Below are 22,265 nucleotides of genomic sequence, written 5' to 3'. Positions count from 1 at the left end.
GAGAGCCCGGGTCTCGCTGTCTTGCTCAGGCTACGCTGCAGCGGCTATTCACAGGCGCTGTCCCACTACTGATCGGCACGGGAGTTTTGACCTGCTCCGTCGCCGACCTGGGCCGGTTCACCCCTCCTTAGGCAACCTGGTGGCCCCCGGCTCCCCGGGGACCGCCATATTGACGCCGAACTTAGTGCGGACACCCGATCGGCATAGCCCACTGCAGCCCAGAACTCCTGAGCTCACGCGATCCGCCGGCCTCAGCCTCCCGAGTAGCTGGATTACAGGCTCGCGCCACCGCGCCCGGCTGCCAGACGCGGCGCCGCAGACCTACTCGAGGCGGGCGCCGCCGACGTCACCGCGGAGGGCCGGGCGGCGGCAGGCCGGGCGGCGGCCTCCCGCGCCGGACGGCGCCTGCGCGCCGCGCTCGGCATGCCGGGAGCAGCGCCCCGCCCGCCCGCGGCCCTCTTGTGCGCTGGCGCGGCGCGGCGCGGCCTTTTCCTCTCCCTTCCTGCGGCGCGCGGCTGAGGCGGCGGGCGAGCGACAGGCAGCATGGGCCACCAGCAGCTCTACTGGAGCCACCCCAGGAAGTTCGGGCAGGGCTCGCGGTCCTGGTGGGTGTCCCGGCGGGGGTGGGGGCGCCTGAGGGGCTGGCTGGGGCGGCGGGAGGCGAGGTGAGGTGAGGTGCGGGGGCTGCCGGGCGGGGGCGGGGGCGGGGGCGGGGGCGGGGGAGACGGGGCGGGCTGGGGCGGGGAGGTGAGGGGGCTGGCTGAGGCGGGGGGTCGGCGGGGCTGCCTGGCTGAGGCGGGCTGGGGCGGGGGGGGGGCTGCCTGGCGGGGGCGGGGGCTGCCGGGCGCGGGCTGGGGCGGGGAGGTGAGGGGGCTGGCTGAGGCGGGGGGGTCGGCGGGGCTGCCTGGCTGAGGCGGGCTGAGGCGGGGGGGGGAGGGGAGGGGAGGGGGCGGGCTGAGGCGGGGGCGGGGGAGACGGGGCTGGCTGAGGCGGGGGGTCGGCGGGGCTGCCTGGCTGAGGCGGGCTGGGGCGGGGGGGGGGCTGCCTGGCGGGGGCGGGGGCTGCCGGGCGCGGGCTGGGGCGGGGAGGTGAGGGGGCTGGCTGAGGCGGGGGGGTCGGCGGGGCTGCCTGGCTGAGGCGGGCTGAGGCGGGGGGGGGAGGGGAGGGGAGGGGAGGGGAGGGGGCGGGCTGAGGCGGGGGCGGGGGAGACGGGGCTGGCTGAGGCGGGGGGTCGGCGGGGCTGCCTGGCTGAGGCGGGCTGGGGCGGGGGGGGGCTGCCTGGCTGAGGCGGGGGGCTGGGGGCCGCCGCCGGGCGGGCGCGGCCGCGCTGCTCACGCGGCGCTCGCTCGCGCGCGGCGCCCTTCCGTCTCCCCGCAGCCGCGTGTGCTCGAACCGCCACGGCCTGATCCGCAAGTACGGGCTCAACATGTGCCGGCAGTGCTTCCGCCAGTACGCCAAGGACATCGGCTTCGTCAAGGTGAGCGGGCGCGGCTGCGGGCCGTGCGCGCCGGCCTCCTGCCGCTCCGCGGGGCCTGCTCTGGGCGGGCCCGGCGTGGCGAGCGCCCGCGGGGAGCGCCCGGCCCAGCTGCGAGGGACGGGCGCGACGGGCCGGCTCGGCAGCGCCCGCTCGCGGGCTCGTGGCCGGGGCGCCGCCGGCTGAGGCCCCCTGCTTGGAACGGCCGTCTCGAGGGCGGGGCGGCCCAGCGTCGCCTCAGCTGTGCGGGCTCGCGGGGAGCCCCGTGGCCGGCAGCAGGGGCGGGACGCTGGGAACGCACGCCTGGGGGCGGCCGCCGCCATCGCGCCAGGTTTGCAAGGCCCGAAGCCGGGGTGCCTGGCCCTCGGTGGCCCCCGCGACGGCGAGGGCTTGGGAAGGAGTCGCTTTGGCCTGACAGCCGGCGGTGCCCGCCGGAACACAGCCGCCCGCTCTCGTCGAGCCAGCACAGGCAGCAGCGAGGGGCGACGAGGCTTGCAGCTCAATAGTTCCTGCGCTTTGCCCGAAGAGCTCCGGCTGTTGGGCCGTACAGAGACGGAATGAGTAGATGCATAACCTGGGGGGCTGCAAGTGGCCCATCCCGTCTCCGTCGGCTTCCCCCCGGCCCTGAAGACCCAGCCCAGAGAGAAGGGCTCTAAAAGCGTTTACGAAATATTTTTGTGCTCTGAGACGTTGTTGTTGCATATCTTCGTGAAAGACTGCGTAGCGACTGGCTTTTGCGAGGGCAAGTGAGAGTGCAGTGGCAGCCATCCGAGCTAAAGCGGAGGATTGGGCTGTTAGGTTCTTGTGCTCACGTTACCCGAATGAACTCTGAAAAGCCCTGTTTGTGATGGATGGGGCGTAGGATTATTCCGGTTCCCAGCATGGAGGTTGTAGACATTGCCACATTGGAGCTGCCCGCCCCCTCCCCGCCAGTGCAGAGAGAACCACACTGGCTGCCTCTACCAGCTTGCCAACTCGTAGAGTTCAAAATCACATTTGAGCTCAAAGAGGAGGGAAAGGGTGCCTTCCTGTGGCGGCTGGCATTCAAAGAATCCCTGGCCGCCCCAGCCTCCTTCCCTCTCCCTCCGCACAGCCCCGGCTAGATGGGCAAAAACGCCTGGCTAGCTAAAATACAGAGCGGTAGGGGTGTGGAGGTGAAGATTGCCTCCTCACTCCTCCTGCTCTGCATAGGATTCCCGTCAGCCTCTGAGTTTGGAGGCTGCCTGGAATCAGGATAGGATTGCGCCCTAAATGGAGGATTGCATTGCGACTGGCTTGTGCAAGTGAGTGTGTAGTGGTAGCCATCCTAGCTAAAGCGGAGGATTGGGCTGTTAGGTTCTTGAGCTCACATTACCTGAATGAACTCTGAAAATCCCTGTTTATGATGCCACTTCCGGTGATCACATAGCAGGTTATGGCGGGAAAAGATGTAGGCTCTCAAGAAAAGCTTGTTAGATGTATGCTCACTGTCTTTTTCTTCTCTCCTTTCAGTTGGATTAAACATCAGTCCACAGAGATAGCTTGAAGAGGTGTGTGAAGAGACTGAAGAATGCTGGAGAATTTACCTGAACGAGCGACTCTTGCCATACGTGGTGTACATAAAAATAAAGAGGGCTTTGTTCACCCTGTTTTCTAACTGCAGTCAGTTCTACCTGTTGATATTTATATGATAAATTGTTGTATTTCTAATGACTGACCACAGGAGTCAGTTCACGTTCCTGTGGTCCTTAAGTAAAAAGGCAGTTGTGCTCAAATGTGATTGATAAAGGATGTGGATTCCATTTAACAGAGCAGTAGTAGTCTCTGACATGATATTACATTGTGATTTCATTTCTAGGAAAGCTTTTTAAAGGCTGTCAGTGCAGATACCATTGGTATAGCTGTGGGGTTAGGACTTCCTCCTTGATATGCAAGAGTTTACACTTACTTTGAACCTTATTTGCCATTTAGCTGCTGCAAAATGTTCCAGTGCTCATCAGGCTGACAGTTCAGGGAGGTTGTTCAGTTATGTCTTCACTTACACCCATCAGGCATCCACTGCGTATCCATAACTTGTTAGGCAAGCCTATGATTTATGTCATAGACAGTGGTGTCTCTGATGTGATGGTGTTGTGAATTCATGTAAAAGAAGGCCTCAATGGCTGTTAATGCAGACATCATCAGTATATCTGTGAGGTTAGTATTTTTTACTTGATAGGGATCACTTTACACTTCCCTTGAGCCTCATTTGGCATTTAGCTACTGCAGAATGTTCCAGTGCTCATCAAATGAGCCATTGGGAGAGGCTGTGTTCTTACAAACTTGAGGCATTCACTGCATCCCTATATTTTATTAAGTGAAGCCTGCCACCTATAAGGAGGAGGACGTATGTGTGTTCCAGAGGCTATGCTTGCAGTCTTATGTGTGCTTGTTTGGCAGCAGGCAAATTGGAAGCATGAGGTTACATTTCCTTGTTTTTCTGCAGTTGCATTGCATAAATGCAGTTTCACTGAGTAGTCCCCATATATTTGCCAGTTCCTGGTAAATCTTTCCTGTCACTTAAAAGAGTGCATACTATGCTCCCAAGGAGAGTTTACCGTCTCATTTTTTTAAAGAGTAGATTTTATTTCACATGAGGATTTTGTCATCCTTCCCTTGAGAGAAAACTTTTGTCTTCAGATTTTTTGTTTAGTTCTTAGGAAATTTAATGCAAAATAGGTTTGAGGGATATTTATCCTTGGAAGGGAGAGGAGGAGACTTTTGGGGTTATGCTGTGAATTTATCCATATTTTATTCAATTCACCCAAGGTTAAAGTCACCCAATCTCTCCCTCCCCCCTTTCTATGCTCTCTAATAAAGTTAGGATCTGGAGGTTGGAAATGTCCGTGGGTAAGAATTGGCCACCCAAGGAGGAGGAAGTCTGTTGAGATGCAATTTAGTAACATCACCCAGGCAGTCTGTAGCACCATGGCAATCCGATTGGTTCTGCAAAACGTTCAGGCCTCAACCTCACTTCCGTGCTTAATCTTCAAAGTTCATATGGTTTCAAAACTGGACAGTTTTATCTTGTGTTTCACCTTGAGGTTAAGTTTTGAGAGTCTCTTGGTGCTTGTTAGTTTATATATAAAATAGAGTTGCAAAGACTTGGCTTGCCTGGAAACCCAGCTGCCTAAATCGTGGGGTGGGCGATAGTTTCTTCATGGTGAGGGTAACCGAAGAGGTATCCATGCAACCTGTTTAACAAAAACAAAAGTCCTGTGACACCCTTAAGACTAACAGATTAATTGTGGCATCAGCTTGTCATAATCAGTTGGATAGTTTTCAAGTTTTACCTCCCTTGTCATCCACTTCTGGGTGTGACCGACAGTCTGGCTTCCCTGCAGGGGAGGAGCAGGTGGGTGGGTGTCTTTTATCAAAGACTTCTATGTTGCTTCTGTGTGTAATGATCCTTCTATTTGGAGCAAGAGCTCTTCATAGGTTTGCAATCCTTGTGGCAATTTCTAACCACTGCAACCAATAGACTCTTGTGTATTCATTCCGTAAATGTGGGTCTTACTAAGCAACTTGGGTACTTCTCGGCTACTGGGCATGTACAGACAAACACAACATCTGACAGTATTTTCAATGGGTAGCGTCCAAACTGCGAGAAGTAATCATACCACTCTGTTCTGCTTTGGGCAGACCTCACCTGGAGTATTGCATCCAGTTCTGGGTGCTGCAGTTTTAAGGATATTGAGAAATTGGAATTTGTCCAGCAGAGAGTGACACCTGGAGACCAAATCCTATGGGGAAAGATTGAAGGAGTTGGGTAGGTTTGGACTGTAAAAGACAATGAAGAGATGATACGAGAGCCATCTTCAAATATTTGAAGGGCTGTCACAAAGGTGATGGAGCAAACGTGTTCTCTTTTTGCTCCAGAGGGCAGGACCGGAACTAAAAGGCTTTCGACTGAACATTAGGAAAAACTTCCTGATGGTATGAGTTGTTCAAGAGTGGAACAGTCTGCCTTGGAAGGTGGTGAACGATTGTTTTTAGAGGGGTTTAAGCAGAGGCCAGATGGACACCTACCAGAGATGCTGTGGCAGCAGTTCTCCTGCATTAGTTGGGGCTTGGACTAGGTGAACTTTGAATTAACTTCCAATTCTATGTTCTGAACACTAGCTATTAGGGAAAGAGTGGTTTTAATGAGCAGGGTAAACTGTCTTCATGTGAACATATCTGGTCTCCTGTTTGAGAACATTTCCATGCATAATTGCTTTAACCCCGTAAATTGTCACCTCTCTCCGATTACCAAAGGGGGATGATAGACCCCAAAAGCAGAGCACATTCTCTACATGCAGACAGTTCCTGGGTCAATCCATAGAATCTCATGTTCATAAACGAATCTCAGGTAGGCGGGCTGAGAAAAGCTTCTTGGGGAGCCCCTGCAAGCTGGAATGGCCCAGTACCAAGCCAGATGGTCTGAGCATGCGGCAGTTTAGTATGCTCATATAGGTTCAAAAATTATAGATGTGCTGTAATTAGATACTGATGTAGTAGGTCCTACTTTTAAAAATTGTTCTGTTGCTTTGTCTTTGAGTACTGTTGTGATTTGATTCATTAGCTGTATCTATCCTTTATAGCTGAAAGTACAATGAACTATAAGAGGAAAAACATACACCACTTTCTCACTAAGCGAACAAATACAGTGTGCTAATTACATCATTATATGTGCACTTTACTTGGTAATAGATTGTTTACCTGAGAAGCAGCACTAACAACGCTGCTGGTCTACAAGTCAAAAAATGAGTAAAGTTGACAACCCTGACTACTGATGGTCAAAATGTTCCACCCCCAAATGCATCAAACATGAACCAATGAAACATGAAGCATGAAATTTCACACAATATAAAATGTTTGTATTTAAGACAACTTATTGCAGTGATACAAAATGCATGAACAAATGCAACACTCATACCTAATATTCCATATGGTGCTAATGAGATCCTACAAAGATTAAAATTCTTGCTGATGGGTGAAATACAGACTCCGCATCCACTACGCTGGACCAGACCTGGATCAAAGGCTATACCGCTGAAGCTACCACAATGAGCTCCACATTTCGTATAAATTCTTCATGGCTGGTAGAGTGTGACCAGCAATGGTGCCTTTGATCCAGCCGTGGTACAGTGGAGTCAATCTGCAGTCTGCGTTTCACCCAACAGCAGGAATTTACAGAGCAATCCTAGACTCACATGACACCTGGGATGGGGGTGCACTGCTGTATCCCCAGTCCCATGCATGCTCAGCCCAGGAGGAGAGGGGAAAACATACATGTAGAAAATACAAAAAGGTGGAACAACAGACGTGGCCACAACAGGCCTGGAAACACCGACATGGGCCACCGCTGGTGCCTCCCACACACCACACAGACATGGAGGACGTCAACCCAAGGGCACGTACACCACGACCCAGCACGCAAGGAACACAGGGAACTTGGCAGGGGCCATGAGCACGGTCCCAGGAGCCCTGCGGTCAGTGCTGGTTCCAGGTTTGGAGGGCCCTTGAGTAAGATACCATCGGCGAGCTCTCCCTCGGCGAGCCTCCCATCTCATTGCCATGGTCACCAGCTGCTCTTGCTCCTCCTCTCCCACATCATTGCTACCACTTGCTTGGCTGGCAGGCAGGCTGGCAGCAAATAGGCCGCAGCATCTCCTGCTCCTCCTCACCACAACTGTCTGGAACACAGCAAGAGGCAGGGGAACAAGCAGGTGAGGAAGAGAGGAGCAACTCCAGGGGGATCGTTTTAGTGGGCCCCTGCCAAGGTGTGGGCCCTTGGCAGGTGCCCAACCATGCCTACCCTTGATGCCGGCCCTGCCTGTGGCACTGTGCGTTAAAGAGCCATAAGCACAAACTGGAGGTTGCTGGTTTGAATTCCTCCCCGGGGGAAGCCATTTTGTGTGTGTGCCCCCCGCCCCGTGAAAGACATACAACCAGGTAGCAGCAAAGAAGGGCTGTGATGCATCTGCAAAGCAGGGACAGACATGCTCAGGTGGTCGCTGGTTCAAATCGACATGAGAGAATTGTGTTTTCTTTTCCTGTAGCCATCATTAACTGAAAAGGGGACGGCCAGTACATTCACGGATACACACAATCGAATGCATGCATGCTGCAAGGGGCACTGGCCCAAATGCACAAGGGGGGAATATCCAACACACACTCTGCACGCAGATATTGGCTGGGAGGGTCTCGGACAGGATGCGGCCAAGGGCCCACCGGATGCTGAGGAGGTGCCAGGGCCAGAATCTACGCGGCATTGCCTGGAAATGCATAAACAGGGACCTTGCCAGGGACTGAGGGCATGCGCTCAGCAGCCAAGGTGGGCAGAGGTGGTGGTCATGGGTCCAGATTGTAACAGACATGAGTGACTTTATCGACAAAGTATCTTGCAGATTTGTCACAGTGTGCTACTGAGGCTTCAATCTTTCTGGATTGAAAGGCGTGATGAGTATATAAAATAAATAGTACAGCAAAATAAATGCTTGGGAGTGTAAAAGTGTTCAAATTGCAATACAAATCTAAATTCAAATTAAAGAATCTGCATAGGAAAAATCAAATAAACGAACCTTTTCCACTGACAAAGCAATTGCAGACATAATCTTCCTAGCATTCAGGTCATCTCAGAGCAGAGGTGGTCTACAAATGCTCCCGTTCTAGCAAAAGGTTTTTGAATTAGGTCTGATTATATGTCAGGAAACCTTTAGCTGATGGTGGATGAGTTTGAATAAACACAAAGGAGAAACTCAGGAAGGAGAGAAATGTTTGAAAGGCATCTGCTTTTTCTCCATCATCCCATTGACTTGTAAACTGGAGTGGGGGGATCACTGCTCTACTCCTGTCCCTGGCAGTTATGCTTTCAGGTTGCACAGGGCTCCCTTTTATCCTTCATGTCGTTCAACATCTACATGAAACTGCTGGGTGAGGTCATCCAGAGGCAGATTGAGGGGCTGCTCGCATGGAGATGACACCCAGCCCTCTCTCCTTTTCATCAGAATCCTGGCACAGCAGAGGGCCTGTTGGTGGGTGGTTCATCTTCTCAGCTGAAAGGATCTGGCCTGCACTTTGGGAATGCTTCTGGGTCCCTCGCTGAACAAGCGGCCATGGCTAGACGTGGCTTTTATCAGCTTAGGCTGATATACCAACCACAATGCTATCCATCCAGATAGCTTTGCTACATTTATCCAAGTGTTGGAAACCTTTCAGTTGAATTACTGCAGTATGTTACACATGGGACTACCTTTGAAAATGGTCGGGAAAATTCAGCTAGTCCAAAAGAGGGCAGCAAGATTTTTAACAGGGACTGGATGGTGTGATCCTATTATGTCAGTGCTTTGCCATCTGCACGGACATGGAGTCAGTTTCTGGGCCCAGTTCAAAGTGTTGGTCTTGGGAAGGTAGGCCTGACTAGGCCTTGTAAGTAGTTTGGCTCAGGCAAAGTGCCCAATGGGATTTGGCTGAATATGAGCCAACAATATGATGTGGCTGCAAAAAAAGGCAAATGCTCTTTTGGGTTGCATTAATAGAAGCATAGCTTCCAAGTCACATGAAGTACTAGTTCCCCTCTACTCAGCACTGGTGAGGCCTCCCCTTTTAAGTACTGTGCCAGTTCTGGGCACCACACTTTAAGAAGGATGCAGACAAACTGGAGAGGGTTCTGAGGAGGGCAACAAAGATGATCAGGGGACTGGAAACAAAGCCCTGTGAGGAGAGACTGCAAGAACTGGGCATGTTTCGCCTTGAGAAGACTGAGGGGAGACAGGATAGCGCTCTTCAAGTACTTGAAAGGTTGGCACAGCGGGAAAGGCCAGGATCGCTTCTCGATCATCTCAGAGTGCAGGACATGGAAGAATGGGTTCAAGTGACACGAAGCCAGATTCCGGCTGAACAGCAGGAAAAATGTCCTGTCGGAGCAATACAACAATGGAACCAATGACCTAGGGAGGTGGTGGGCTCTCCCACATTGGAGGCATTCAAGACGAGGCTGGACAGCCAACTCAGGGATGTTCTGACTTGGATTCCTGCACTGAGCAGGGGGTTGGACTCGATGGTCTTAGAGGCCCCTTCCAAGCCTACTAGTCTACGATTTAGAGAATGTGTATGTGTTGGACTATGAGAAGGACATTGTAACTTGCTCATAAGCAAGAAATTCTTATCCACCGGAGTAACTCAACCCTAAAGATAAGAAGACGGCTATGCCGATAAGGCTATTGCCGAGTTCCAATTGGTTTCTGAGCATGCGTAGTGTTTTCTTTGTTCTCCAACTTTGTCTGTATAAATTCATCCTGTTTTCTTTTCTTTCTTTCTTGGAGAGAGATACAGTTTTATCTGTCTCTCCCACAGCTGTGATATGCTTTAATACATTTCTGACTGTTCAACCTAACCTGCCTTGGTTATTTCCTTAATAGTCTTAACCCTCAAAGTACTAAATAGCTTGGGGGCAGCTTGCCTAAAGAATTACCTGCCAGGCCATGGAGATCTTTTCTGGAAACCCTTCTCTGGGTGCCCCCGTCTAATGAACTGCGACACGTGCCTACCAGGGGAAAGGCTTTTCGGTGGCGCCACCCCAGTTATGCAATGGCTTCCCAGAACAAATGGCCTGGTGCACACACTTTGGGCTTTTCAGCACCGGGTGAGGATCTTTCCATTTCCCTAGGCTTTTTAATCTTAACATAATCGTTACAGAGCTGTTGACATTCCTGGAGTTTAAGTTCTGAATCTTATGATGTTGGTCTGAATTTGGTATATTTGTTTTAATTTGTTCTGCTGATTTTTATCCTATATTTAGATGTTATGGCTTTTGCTTTCATCTTTTTTGCTTCTCATTGACTCTAAGCCACCCAGACAACTTTTCCTTAATTGGTGTGATATAAAACTAGTACATAAATAAATAAAATTTACATAAAATATGCAATTACATTCTTCAAATAATTAAAGCCGTTCAATCGACACTGTCCAGATCAAAATTCAAAATACACCATAAAAACCACCAGTGAACTACAGAAAAGGCCCTGCTTCATGTAAATACTTTCCTAACCTTGGAAACCTGGATCACCAGAAGTGCTGCCCCATCTGTTGACCTCGGCATATGAGATGTGTTGGGTGTTCCATGCCTCACCCCCCCCCCCCCGGTCTGGATTCTTGGATGTGAGGTAAGGTTGTGCTCTGGCTGAAGCTCTTTCCATGCTCAAAGCTTTTTAAGTTTCTCCTCCGTGTGAAGTCTGATGGTTTTTTTAAAGTTCAATAGATGACAAAAGCTCTTCCTACAGTCTGAGTATTTATATGGTTTCTCCCCCACAAAAAATCTCTGGTGTCTATTAAGATCTGCTATCCAGCTGAAGTTCATTCCACACTCCAAGCATTTATATGGTTTCTCCCCATGTTAATTCTTTAATGTGAAGTAAGACTTTGCTACAATTGAAGATCTTTCCATGCTCCAGGCCTTTATATGGTTTCTCCCCTGTATGTATTCTTTGATTTCTTGTAAGGTTTGTGACCGAAGCGCTTTACACCTTCTGTGCATTTATATGGTTTCTTCCCTGTGTGGATTCTCCAATGAGCACTGAGGCACATGCTCAGTCTCTCTTTTTGTTTTTCCTGTTTTCATGCAAATCTCCACCTTGGTAAAGAATAGATTTATGCCACCTCCCCCCCCCCCACCCCATCTGATTCACCTCTTGCTTCATTGGTCTATCTTTATTCAAAAAGTTCTCTTTCAGATCCCCGTCCTCGCCTTTTTCGGATGCCATGCCATCGAGTTCCCCCTCATTCTCAGTCTGCTACCCATTACCTGCTGGAATAAAGAGAGAAACTGGATGAGAGCCAAAAGGCAAAACAAAGCCCCCGAACCACCACACCTAAATGATGGGTGTGACTGTGTCACTGTCTGGGCTTGTCTTCCCACAGAGAGGGGTCAGCCACACTTCTTCGCTGGCAAGGGCTTCCTTCCACTCACCACTGAGATTGTTATTGAAAATGTGACTAGATTTTGGGTTCTTCCAGATGGAGGGCTTCCAGTGCTACCAGTCGAAAAGCATCGTACAGCTATTCCATCTTTTCCTCCTTAATTGTCTTTTTCTGGTAAGAAAAATGATGGAAAAAGTGATGGGAAAATATGGGAGGGTTACAAATTGAATATGTCACCTGGCCCCCCCTGTAAAATTCCACAAATGAGGCAGGGCAATTGCAGGCTAAAAGCCTCATCTGGAGACAACCCTTGTTCCCTCGGAAGAGGTGTGTTTTCCCCAACTCTGGAGCCCAAGTGCTCACTGGACTCCAACCAGCCTATAGGCAGGGGTGTGTGTGTGTGTTTAGGTCTCAAGGATTAATTCCAGGTGTAAAAGAACTCGGAAGATTCACCAGCCCCCCGCCCCATAGGAGAGCTCTACAATTCTCAGACAAGGATCCAATCACACATTCAAACAGCTACCTGAAGAACTTTCACCTTCCTCCAAGCTATGGATAATTGTATCTTCCGTGTCTTTCAGGCTGGACAGGTTGTTGTGTTTGGGGACCAGAAGTCCTTCGTTGGAGGAAACAAACAAACAAACCAGTTATTTCTGCTAATTCTCATTAAAACAAAGTGTTCAGCGATTCCAGTCCTTGTTCATTTTAACTGGGTTTTGCTGGTGCTTTGCTTCAGTTATAAGATTATTCAGCTTGTGCAAGATGATTGCGAATACACCTTCTTCCAAAGGAGAACAAAAGAACTGCTTTGCAGAAGCAGACCGAAGGTCCAATGACCAGTCCATCCCCGCCTTGGGCTCTGGCCACCCGGAAGCCTCTGGGGCACTTACCCCGCTGTCCTCCTCTCTCCCCACAAAAAACAAAACAAGAAACAACTTCTCTGTCTTTAGAAGGCCCACTCTTGGTTTCCCTACATGAATCATCCACGTAAGGTTAAAAGTTCATGCCGCAGTAAGCACATTTCCATGGCTGTTGCTGCCACCATCTGCTGGTAGATGGGCAACCTATCTAGGCCTTATTGGGTTACTCGGCTAAGTAAGCTGATAACACTGCTAAAGATACACACACGACAACCCTCCTAGAGATCATCCTGGCAGTGCAATCCTACACACGTCTATGGGCTACATCCAGTGTCATGTGAGATTCCTGCTCAGGACTTTTCCTGTCCTTTCCTCCACCTTGCAGCCCCCCATCATCTCCATAGCTCCTCCTCCCAACCCACCAGAGCAGATTTGGGGAGGGTGCAGGGAGGAGGGGAATCTGCTCCACTGGCGGATGCTGTTCCATCAAACGCAACTGGATTTCACCCAAAATGTGTTCACTGGAGCTTACTCCCAGGAAAGTGCTCATAGGATTGCAGACTAAAGGCCTTCTCTGTAGCAGCACCCACCCTCTGGAAAACCTTCCCTTGTGCAGTTTGGGAGGCAGAAAATGTGGCACCTATTAAACGCCTCCTGAAAACATAACTTTCCCCCCGGCTTTCCCTGGGCTGTAACTTCTGCTGAGTTTTACTTGGTCTTATGCAATATTTTCAAACTCTTAAAAGTTTTGTATTGTGTTTTGTTGTGTTGTATTTCATAGTTTTAATTGTTGTGAAATGCCCAGAGCACCTTGGCTGTTAGGCAGTATAGAAATGCAATAAATAAGATTATAACAATAAATATCGAAGAGTGAAACTGTGGCCAAAACCTGAGGAAAAATGCTGCTGGCAAAGCTAGTGAGGGCCAATTTTAATTTAATCAATAGTTCCAGATGTGTTTTGATACCTCTGTCTGGGAAAAGTGTTCAACAGTTCAGCAGATTTAATACTGCATCTTTCTAGCATTCAGTTGATAGAAGAGTTGCATCTCCAGGCAAACTTAGAGACCTCAATCAGTAGAAAGTTAGAAACAGACTCTCGGTCTCACATCTAACTAACTGTTGAACAGTCAACACCCCACCCCCTGGCAAGGGTATCAAAATGTGCTGTGAACTACTGATTAAATTACAGTTGCACTGGCCACCAGTTTTGCCTTTCACATTGTTCATGTTACCATTGTGGTTCTCTCCCCCTCTCATTCTTGCTCAAAACATGAGAAACACATTTAGACTGTAAGCTGACCTGGACAATTGGGGCAGGGGAGGGGAGGTGGTATAAAATGCTTAAAAGTAAGCAAAGAGGATATTTTTTTCATGCAGGGCGCATTTTGAATTACTTGTCTTGAAACTTATGCCCCGCCTTTACACTCCCTCACAGCAGCTTGCACATCGCGCAGGGGGGGGACTCGATGGCCTTATAGACCCCTCCCAACCCTGCGACTTTGTGATCCTATAGCAGGACACAGCAGGACGGGCGCCTCTCTCAGTGTCCCCTGCGCCCTGCAGCGGCCTGTGTCGCTGTGCACCCTGAGCCAGGCCTTGCCCGAGAGCCAGCGCAACAAGTGGGTGACTTCGCACAAAATGTCACGACACAGATGTGGCCATGGTAAATCCCCCCATCCAGGCTGGCAGGGGGGACTCCAAGGGGGTCCCAGGCAGAAGCACCCGTGAGCAAGGAATGGAGACAAGACCGCTCTCACTGTTGCCCCCTTCTCCTCAGGCCAGTGGAGGCGGGCGGCTCTGATGTCAGGTGGGCGGCGAATCCACTCCAGGTTTCAGCCAGAACCAGTCAGAACTCTAAAGGAGCTCTCCAAGGAGCAGAGCTTCCTTGTCCTTGGTTTCTTCATCCCTCGCATACCTCCTTTAGAGTTCTGACTGAAACCCAGAGTGGATTCACCGCCCCAGCGACATCGGGGCCACCAGCCTCCGCTGCCTCTGGCTATCCTACGCTCTTCAGCAAAGCCTGCCGAGCAGGCGGACCTCTGACAGAGGCACCTGGGACTGGCTGGCCAAATGACTGCTGGAATTAGTTTGTGTGTCTGTCTGAAATGAGTCTTTGCACAATCCAGGCTTTGCGACGGGTTTCTCCCGTATGCACACGTGGGGTTTCAGCTCATGCTGAAACTTTCCTCACTTTTCCCATCCCCTGTATGGATTTTATGATGCTTGTTAAGGTTGGCTCTCTGAATGAAGCTTTTCCCACAGTCCGAGCACTCGTAGGGCTTCTCCCCAGTGTGGATTCTCTGGTGTCGATTAAGATTTGAGTTGCTACTGAATCTCCTCCCACAGACAGGACATTTGTGCGGTTTCTCTCCTGTGTGGATTCTCTGGTGACGATAAAGCACTGAGCTGGAGCGGAACGTTTTCCCACAAGCTGAGCACTCATATGGCTTCTCCCCCGTGTGGGTCCTCTGATGAATGATGAGCTTTGAGCTGGAAAGGAAGAATTTCCCACAGACCGAGCATTTGTGTGCTTTTCCTCCAGTGCGACGGCTCTTCAGCAGGCTGGAGCTCTGGCTGAAACTCTTCCCATAAGATCTGCAAGCGTTTCGCTTCTTACCAGTGTCAATTCCTGTCTGGACTGCGGTTACAATGAAGGACTTGTAATCTCCCCCGTAAGGTAAAGGTTCATCCGCTTCACCCCCTGCACAGCTCCTCTGTTGGCACTCCAGATTCTCTTGACTCGGTGAGGCATTTTCCTGCACGCAGCACTGGGAAAGGGCCTCTTCTGTTTTCCACATGGGCAGCCCACGCGGCCCCATGAACGCCGCATCTTCTGCTGCGCACCTCTCCCTCTCCCGCATGGTCATCCACCCCGTACCTGCTTGAGAAATGAGAGAATCCCAAATGACTCATTCCCTGTCCTAGGGAAAAACAGAATCTGAAAATAGGGAAATAAAATACCCACAACGAGAGACAAGAAGAAGAACTTGCCTTCCTGAAAGACCCCATTAAGAGAGGGGTCGGGGAAGCAGCAGTAGCAAGACCTCAGGGGGCACTGAGAGAGGCCCAGTATGTACATCACAGCCCTAAGAACCTTAACTCTGAGCAAGACTGAGCAGAACCCACAAGCAACCTTCTCTCATCGTCTTACCATCAATTAAGTTAAATGCTGCTCCTTGCGTCTTTGAACTACCTGCAATCTGGGTCAGTCGCTGTGATCTCTCCTGCAGAATCTGTATTCCCCCCACCCCCCAAAATGCTCAGGGCAAGAGACATGTAATGCAGGCAAACACATTTTTACCAGGGGGTCCAGCCGAGGCCCTCCTGTTCTCCCACAGTTCTCCCCCAGAAGCAACCCCCGAAGCAGCCTTCCCGGGAGCCCCTCCTCGTTCCCACGCTGATGGTGGCCTCCTGCTTGGGAGTTTGGTGCCTTGGCTGGTCTGGCCAGGAGAGGCTCCTTCCCAGCCTTTGGCTGCTTTCTGCCAGGTGCCCTGTCCTCTCCTTTGCCCTGATCCTCCTCCCGCTCCCCTCCTCCACACTCTCCCCCTCCATGCCCAGGTCCAGCTGTGGCCTCTCAGCCCCGCCAGCCCCACCTGAGTCCCGCAGGCCGTGGCTGAGCTGGGTGGCAGCCTGGGCAGTGCAGAGTGGGGGCCTGGGCAGCACAGGCTAAACTGCCGCCCTTGCTGCCTCAAGCTACTGTGATAGCACCGAATGTTCTTGAAGTACGTTTTGTCCGGCCAGTGGAGCGCCCAGGGGGGCTGCGGCTCAGAGGTAGAACCCGTGCTTGGCATCCAGGCTCCAGCTCCGGCCAGGGAAGAGCCCAGCCTGACAACCTGAAGAGCCCTTGCCGCCCGTCCGTGTCAAGAATACTGGGCTAGATGGACCCATGGTCCGTGTTGGGGCAAGGCAGCTTCCTGCGTCCGATGGACCCTGCGCCCTCCTTAGAAACCCCAAGGCGCCTGAGGGTCCCAAGGAGGGAGATGCTCTTGAAGCGTGTGAAGGACCCGCAGCTGAAGCCGCCCTGCAAGGGCGCGGGTGTCAGGCAGCCCTTCTTACCTGGCACGCCAGCATCCTCGTCCTCCTGCTTGGTCTCCGGGTAGAGCGGCTTCTGCACAGCAGGAGCTGGAGCCCGTCCTGCATCAGGGGACGCCCCAGTGGCCCCTGCTAACGCCACCTGCAACAGCAGCAAGGAACCTTTTCAGGGAGAGAGACCCGAGGGCCCAACCCTGGCCCCCATCCTGTAACCCCCATTTCCCCATGTGGAAGACAGAGACTTGTGCGTGTCTTTAGAACTGTGGAAACCTCTCAGGACTCCCTTCAAGAGCCAGGTTATATTCCCCCCCACCCCTTGACTCATCCTGGTTCACATGCAGCTCATCCGGGGTGGGGGGATCTGCTAGGGCTGTCTGAAGGCAACATCTGGACGCCTCTGTCTGCAGACATTTGGCCAGTGTCTTCAGCAGACGCATCCTTTAGATAGAGGCCGGGCACCTCAGGCCTGGGGGCCAAATCGGCCTGCCTGGGGTTCCAACCTGCCCCCAGGGGTTCCCCAGATGGCCTCACCCCCTGCCCCTGGCCCCACCCCATTTCCCCAAACCACTGATTGTGGGGTCGCTTCCGGGCTCTTGTGCACTTTCCCTCCCATTCCAGGAGGCTGAAATGCCTCTCTGAAAGCCCTGTTGCTGGCAGGAAGAGCTCTGATCCAGGCTACGCTGGTACTTTGGGCCCTGCCCACCACTGCAGCGTGCCCCCTCTGAGCTTCTCCGAAAGGGGATTCGGCCACTTGAGCTTATTGCCCAGTGCAGGATTCGCAGCCTGCTATAAAGGATGAAGCCCCTCTGACCTACAGGGAGGAAAAACAGGGAGGCTGTGTGAACGTGCCCCTTTCACGCATGCGGATGGAACCCTTTGGGGTAACCCCAATATCAACACTGGGGGGACTGCTGAGGCCAGGCCAGGCCAGGCTGTGGGCACAGCTGTACCCCAAGCCGGACCAGGGGGGTTGTTTCCCAGCTCAGGGGCCTGAAGGTCCGCAACTGGCGTCGGCGAGTCCAGATGCTGCAGCCTGATGTGCAGCAGGAGGGAGGCGGCGCTCCGCTGGCCCCACAAGAGCAGAAGGCTTCTGGCCTCTAGGCGCCTCCTGGCCAGTCCAGGGGCTTCGGTGTGCCTGCCAGTCAAGGGCTCGGCATGGCACACACTTGCACCTCATTGCACCTCAAGAGGGCTGGGAGGCCTGAGCGCACAGAGCCAGGGCACATCTCAGCAGGCCCAGCTCCAGCGTGAGGCTCCTGGATAAAGCCCTGGAGTTTCTGGAAGGGGTTACTCCAATCTCACATCACAGGCGCAGCAGTGGTACAATTCACTTAAACCCGGGGTGCAGAACTAATCTGGGGTGGGGGGCCAGATGACCCCCCCAGCACACAGTGGGCTGTATGATGTCAGTGGGCGTGGCCATGGCCCCCTGGCATCATTTGCTCCCTGGCCCAAGCGCCAGGTGGATCTTCTACCCCGCACTTGGCCCAGGGACCAGGGTTCGCTACAGGGGGCTTCTCTGGACGAACAAAAAGGGCTCGGCTGGCTTAGCTTGGCGTGGGGCTTCCCCAACCTTTTGCCTGGAACTCCCTTTCTCTTTTCAGAATGGATCAAAACCCTGACCCACCACAGGGCTCTGGGCCGTGCAGGAACATCACAGGGGCGACCTGGGCTCACCTGGCTGCCCTGTCCGCCAGGCTCTCGCTGTCTCAGCAGAAAGTCCTCAGCAAAAGCCACCGCCTGGGCACAGGTCTCCGGGCCACACTCCCGCACCCAGCTCTGGATCTCTGGTGGCAGGATCATCTGGAACTGCTCCAGGATCAACAGCTCCAGAATCTGCTCCTTCGTGTGTCTCTCCACCTTCAGCCACTGACGGCAGAGTTCCTGGAGCTGGCTGTGAACGGCTCTCGGCCCCTTGGCCTCCAGGTAGCAGAAGCGCCGGAAGTGCTGCCGACTCTCCTCCCTGCGGACGGCGTCTGCTCGCAGGAGGACCACCTTCACCTTCTCGTAGTCCTCCCTGTCCCTGGCTGCCAGCATGCCAAAGGCCAGCTCGGCCTCTCCGCTGAGGGCTGGCAGGAGGCGAGCCACCCACTCTGCCCTGGGCCACCGGCAGGCCTCAGCCACTTGCTCAAAAGAGGCTAGAAAGGCCTTCGTGTCGCCCCAGGGCGTGGCTGCCTCAGGCAACGGTGGGCCCTCCGGCGCTGAGGGAGGCGATTCCACTGTCTTCAGGAACTCCTGCCACTGGGCTTCCCAGCGACAGGCCAACCCGTCCTCTGGCTCCTCCTTCACCCGGCGTGGAGTTGCCCCTGTGGGGGATCCCTCACGACTCCCAGGATGCACTGCTCCAGGGGAGCTACTTCCGCCCTCCATCTTGGGCTTGCGATCTACAGCGTCCTGGAGGACGCGAGGGCCTTCCGCTGTGCCGACCGATACCTCCGCTTGTGTATCGCCTGAGGCGTCTTGCTCCTCTGTTTTCATCCTTGGGTGCTCTTACAAAGGGAGCACCGGACTACGGAAAAGCCCCAGGACAGCGATATGGACGGCTGTGCTGAGCTCCTACCTAGAACAGAGACAGGAAAGAAAGAAGAGAGAGAAGGCGCGCACCGTCTTGGGCTCCTTCGTCTGGCCCACTGCAAGGGAGGCGCAACCTGCCGAGGCCCATCAGGCAGGAGGGCCTCAGAGCAGCCTTCCCCAGCTGGGCGCCCTCCAGACAGCGTGGACCTCAACTCCCGTCTGTGTTGGCCGGGGGATGATGGGAGTTGTAGCCTGACACATCTGGTGTGCACCCGGCTGCAGAAGGCTGCCTCAGAGGGATCCAGCGCCCAGAAACCCTCCAGGCCCAGGGAGGGTGTGTCCCACATCTGGGCAGCATTTTCACATCTGTTCCACTGAAAGATCTCAGTCGCAATAGAAAACAAAGGGGGGGTGAAAAGAACTCCCCCCCCCCCCGCAGGGACAGCCCTTGCCTCTCCACGAAGGGCCCGGGTGTCCTTTTAGCCCCAGCAGGATTGCAAGGAGGGGGCGATGGATTCTGCCCCCCCCGGAACTGCAGTGGTGCCCATGTCAGTGCGAGCACGCTGGGGGGAGGACTGCGCTGGCGGGGGGGAGGATCCCCCTGCCCCCCCATTCAAGGGGAGCGTCTCCGTGCGCGCGGGGCGGCCCCTGCTGATGGGGGGCGCGCGGGCGCGGCCCTCTTCCCCCGTGCGGCCGGGGCGGAGTGGGGGCGACCCTGCGGGTGGACCACGCGGCGGCGGCGGCCCCCCGGATGGCTCCCCCCGCCCCCCCGGAAGGCGCCTCCTCCAGCTCACCTGCCACGCGCCCTGGCCGTGCCCGGGGCGGCGGCGGCGGGGTCCCGTCCCGTCCCGTCCCGTCGCAGAAGAGCCCCCACGGCGCGGCACAGAGGAGCGCCGCGCAGCTCCGCCCGCAGCGAGGCGTCCGGGCTCCCCTCGGGCTCCCCTCGCGGCGGGCGTCGGACGCGCGCGTGGAGGCCGCGGGCGAGGCCGGTCCGCCGCCCGCGCTGTCGCCGCTCGCGCGCGGCCGGAGCGCGGCCCTTCTGCCGCGGGCGCTTTCGTTCTCGGACGCCGGAAACAATGCCCGCCGCTGCGCTGCGCTGCGCTCTTATCCCTACGACCTTCTGTGCTCGGCGCGGAAATCGGAACCGCCACCGCAGCGCGGCCCGTCAGGGAGACGCAGCCCGAACGAGGGGGCGCTGCGGGGCCCGGCGGCCCGGGCGCGCGCGGAGCGGGCGCAGCGGCCGGCGGGGCGCTCAGAAGCGGCGACTGGCCCAGGCCGGCCCGGCACGCGGCGAAGGGAGGCGGCCGCCCCGGCCGCAGGCGCGGGGTGCGGCGGGCCGCCCGTCCCGCCGGCGCCCCTGAAGCAGCCTGCCGCCGCGGGCGCGGCGAGAGACCCGCCCCGCCCCGCGCCGCGTTGGAGGACGGCTCCGCGGCTGCCCGCCGGCGTCGTGCATGCGGGGGGGGGGGACGCCGTCCTGCTCGGCTCCCCGGGCCGCCCGGCCGTCGGCCGCAGCTCCGCCGGGGCAGGCTCCGCGGCTAACCACGGCTCGTTGCCGCCCTACTTCCACGTGGACCCGCGGGGCACTGCGTGCGGCTCGCAACAGTCTAGCAGCGTAGTCCGCCATCAACGTAGCGGGCGAGGGTGGGGTCGGAGGCAGAAATCGCCGCGCCACCCCCGCCCCTTCAGGCCCCCTCCCAGCCCAATCCAGCGCTTACGCACGCAGAGCTTTGTCCCCCGCTGCCCTGCAGCGCACACTTTGTGCTTGTAAATGCCCAAAGCTGAAAGAAATCTGTGAAAAGCCACTCTCCTCTTACGTCATCGACTAAGACCTGCGGCAGGAGGAGCGTGGGTTCCGTTTGCTACCTTTCCTCGAGGGGAGGACGCTCTGCTGCCCATGCACAGCAAGCTAAAATCCTGCATTGTTGCCTCTGTTTTCTATGAGCGGCGCTCACTTCCGCCTGGGGAAGCCAAAAGTCCAAACGAGACAGTCTTCCAACCTGAACTCTGAAGCTAGCGCCTTAGGTGAGTCTACCATTACAAGTCTGTGCCATGCCGCACAGCCCTTCGTTCATCCTTGTTTTGCCTCTCTAGCAAACGGAACTCGGTCAGTTTAACCCTTTAAACATGATAAACAAAGGCAAGACATGCAGTTCTTTTTCTTCCAAGAGGGCTTGCCCTGTTCACAAGACACACACGCTTCTGAACTGCAGCCCGGAAATGTAAACCTTATTAAGCAACTTGGGGGTGTTTAAGGCACCTCAAGCGAAGAGAAAACTCTCCGGAAAAGACCCTGATGCTGGGAAAGACTGAAGGCAAAAGGAGAAGGGGACGGCAGAGGATGAGATGGCTAGATAGCATCACCGATGCAATGAATATGAACCTGAGCACACTCCGGGAGAGTGCTCAGGACAGGAAGGCCTGGCGTGCTATGGTCCATGGGGTCACCAAGAGTCGGACACGACTGAACGACTGAACAACAAGGCACCTCAAAGTAACCTCTAAGCTTTGCCCTGAGGCTGCCGGGTCCCCTGAGCTCAGGAGTTCCAAACCGCTAGAGGCTATGCCGGGCAGGTGTCCGCTTCAAAGTGACGGTCTTTTGGAAAATGAGGTAAGGGGCAGGGTGCCTAAGGAGGGGCGACCTGCCCCAGGCTGAAGACGGGCCCACGCTCCTGCGCTGGGAGTGCCCCTGTGAGTAGCCCCTGTAGCCTGAGCAAGAGAGGACAGTCTTTGATGTACCTTTTCTCTTTAGGTAAATTGGCGTCTCTGACCATATGCGAAGTGTCTTTCCTTCATTACTGAAAAAGCCGAATCACACCACCCCTGCACGCACCTCTGCATTAGAGAAAATGTCTTCCTCCTAGTCTTGAGCGCCCGCAGGTCTCATTTTGAAAATTAAACTCCCTCCCGTTCTAAATAAGCGGTGCGGGTTGCACCACTGAGAAGCTGATGCACAACAGCAAAAGGGAGGAGACCCAGAGGGGCAAATTACGTTACTTAGGACAAACTCATGAAGATCTTTTGATCTAAGCGGAATGATTCTACACAAAACCAACACAAGAGCTGACATGCTCATACAAGACACTTAAGGACGCAATGCTATGCATGCTGGGAGTTGTAGGCCTTTTCTCTGTCTAAAGATGCATAGCATTGAATCCTTACGGAGACAGTCCTTTAGGAGAGTCCACTTGCTCCTCACTGAGATGTAAAGGGCAACCCTAATAGGAAGCCAGACTCTCTTCATGACACCTAGTCTGAATATGACAGGGAAACTTAAGAGAATGGTAGAGTGGCGGTAGTGGAAGGGGATCAGGTAGCTCCAACCTTGGGCCAAAGTATATTTAACAAAGGCTACATTGGGGGGGGGGGGTTGAAAGAAGGTGGGGGGATATCCCTGTCTCATACTTGAAGCCAGGCGCATCTAATGAACCTGAATTAGATAACAGATGACAAAGACAAGGCAGAG

General features: G+C 54.4%; 4 protein-coding genes and 1 non-coding gene across 7 annotated transcripts; 1 reads left to right on the top strand and 4 right to left on the bottom strand.

The window, feature by feature from the left end:
• On the bottom strand, positions 1–299 carry LOC146356828 (signal recognition particle RNA). The gene has a single exon (XR_014787045.1).
• Positions 300–450: 151 nt separating this feature from the next.
• LOC146356827 (small ribosomal subunit protein uS14) lies at positions 451–3,115 on the top strand. Its single transcript, XM_084833778.1, has 3 exons — positions 451–605; positions 1,378–1,477; positions 2,966–3,115. Exons 1-3 carry the CDS (start codon positions 544–546, stop codon positions 2,972–2,974), a joined length of 171 nt encoding a protein of 56 aa, XP_084689904.1. The 5' UTR covers positions 451–543; the 3' UTR covers positions 2,975–3,115.
• Positions 3,116–6,332: 3,217 nt separating this feature from the next.
• LOC146356826 (uncharacterized) lies at positions 6,333–11,554 on the bottom strand. Of its 2 annotated transcripts, none has more exons than XM_084833753.1 (3): positions 11,445–11,554; positions 11,164–11,282; positions 6,333–7,170 (listed from the first exon to the last, which is right to left on the bottom strand). In XM_084833753.1, exons 2-3 carry the CDS (start codon positions 11,236–11,238, stop codon positions 6,877–6,879), a joined length of 369 nt encoding a protein of 122 aa, XP_084689879.1. In that variant the 5' UTR covers positions 11,239–11,282; positions 11,445–11,554; the 3' UTR covers positions 6,333–6,876. The 2 variants fall into 2 exon arrangements, with proteins under 2 accessions (XP_084689879.1, XP_084689890.1); XM_084833764.1 differs by having other exon boundaries at positions 11,164–11,279; positions 11,445–11,531.
• Positions 11,555–12,987: 1,433 nt separating this feature from the next.
• Positions 12,988–19,129, bottom strand: LOC146356825 (uncharacterized). Of its 2 annotated transcripts, none has more exons than XM_084833740.1 (3): positions 17,966–18,865; positions 16,313–16,430; positions 12,988–15,134 (listed from the first exon to the last, which is right to left on the bottom strand). In XM_084833740.1, exons 1-3 carry the CDS (start codon positions 18,764–18,766, stop codon positions 14,422–14,424), a joined length of 1,632 nt encoding a protein of 543 aa, XP_084689866.1. In that variant the 5' UTR covers positions 18,767–18,865; the 3' UTR covers positions 12,988–14,421. The 2 variants fall into 2 exon arrangements, with proteins under 2 accessions (XP_084689866.1, XP_084689855.1); XM_084833729.1 differs by having other exon boundaries at positions 14,339–15,137; positions 17,966–19,129.
• LOC146356824 (uncharacterized) lies at positions 18,759–21,573 on the bottom strand. Its single transcript, XM_084841950.1, has 3 exons — positions 21,442–21,573; positions 19,597–20,337; positions 18,759–18,848 (listed from the first exon to the last, which is right to left on the bottom strand). Exons 1-3 carry the CDS (start codon positions 21,571–21,573, stop codon positions 18,798–18,800), a joined length of 924 nt encoding a protein of 307 aa, XP_084698076.1. The 3' UTR covers positions 18,759–18,797.
• Positions 21,574–22,265: the final 692 nt, after the last annotated feature.

Source organism: Heloderma suspectum, chromosome 1, assembly GCF_057233095.1.
Source record: "Heloderma suspectum isolate Gila_16-S chromosome 1, 16-S_ref, whole genome shotgun sequence".
In the NCBI taxonomy this organism is placed as follows: domain Eukaryota; kingdom Metazoa; phylum Chordata; class Lepidosauria; order Squamata; family Helodermatidae; genus Heloderma; species Heloderma suspectum.
Note: the sequence above shows the minus strand (reverse complement) of the source record. Positions and strands in the feature narration are given on the sequence as shown.

What these genes read in the sequence shown, in the direction of transcription:
- LOC146356825 (XM_084833729.1), bottom strand. Translation starts at nt 18,766, where the DNA reads ATGAAAACAGAGGAGCAAGACGCCTCAGGCGATACACAAGCGGAGGTA. An exon ending in CTGGCGGACAGGGCAGCCAG is followed by an intron (nt 16,431 to 17,965) that starts GTGAGCCCAGGT and finishes CTGCTGTTGCAG; the next exon opens with GTGGCGTTAGCAGGGGCCAC. An exon ending in CGAGGATGCTGGCGTGCCAG is followed by an intron (nt 15,138 to 16,312) that starts GTAAGAAGGGCT and finishes TCATTTCTCAAG; the next exon opens with CAGGTACGGGGTGGATGACC.
- LOC146356827 (XM_084833778.1), top strand. Translation starts at nt 544, where the DNA reads ATGGGCCACCAGCAGCTCTACTGGAGCCACCCCAGGAAGTTCGGGCAG. An exon ending in GGGCAGGGCTCGCGGTCCTG is followed by an intron (nt 606 to 1,377) that starts GTGGGTGTCCCG and finishes GTCTCCCCGCAG; the next exon opens with CCGCGTGTGCTCGAACCGCC.
- LOC146356824 (XM_084841950.1), bottom strand. Translation starts at nt 21,573, where the DNA reads ATGGTCAGAGACGCCAATTTACCTAAAGAGAAAAGGTACATCAAAGAC. An exon ending in CCGTCTTCAGCCTGGGGCAG is followed by an intron (nt 20,338 to 21,441) that starts GTCGCCCCTCCT and finishes AGCCGTGGTTAG; the next exon opens with CCGCGGAGCCTGCCCCGGCG. An exon ending in ACGGCCAGGGCGCGTGGCAG is followed by an intron (nt 18,849 to 19,596) that starts GTGAGCTGGAGG and finishes TCTCTGTTCTAG; the next exon opens with GTAGGAGCTCAGCACAGCCG.
- LOC146356826 (XM_084833753.1), bottom strand. Translation starts at nt 11,238, where the DNA reads ATGGCATCCGAAAAAGGCGAGGACGGGGATCTGAAAGAGAACTTTTTG. An exon ending in ATAGACCAATGAAGCAAGAG is followed by an intron (nt 7,171 to 11,163) that starts GTGAATCAGATG and finishes GCTGTGTTCCAG; the next exon opens with ACAGTTGTGGTGAGGAGGAG.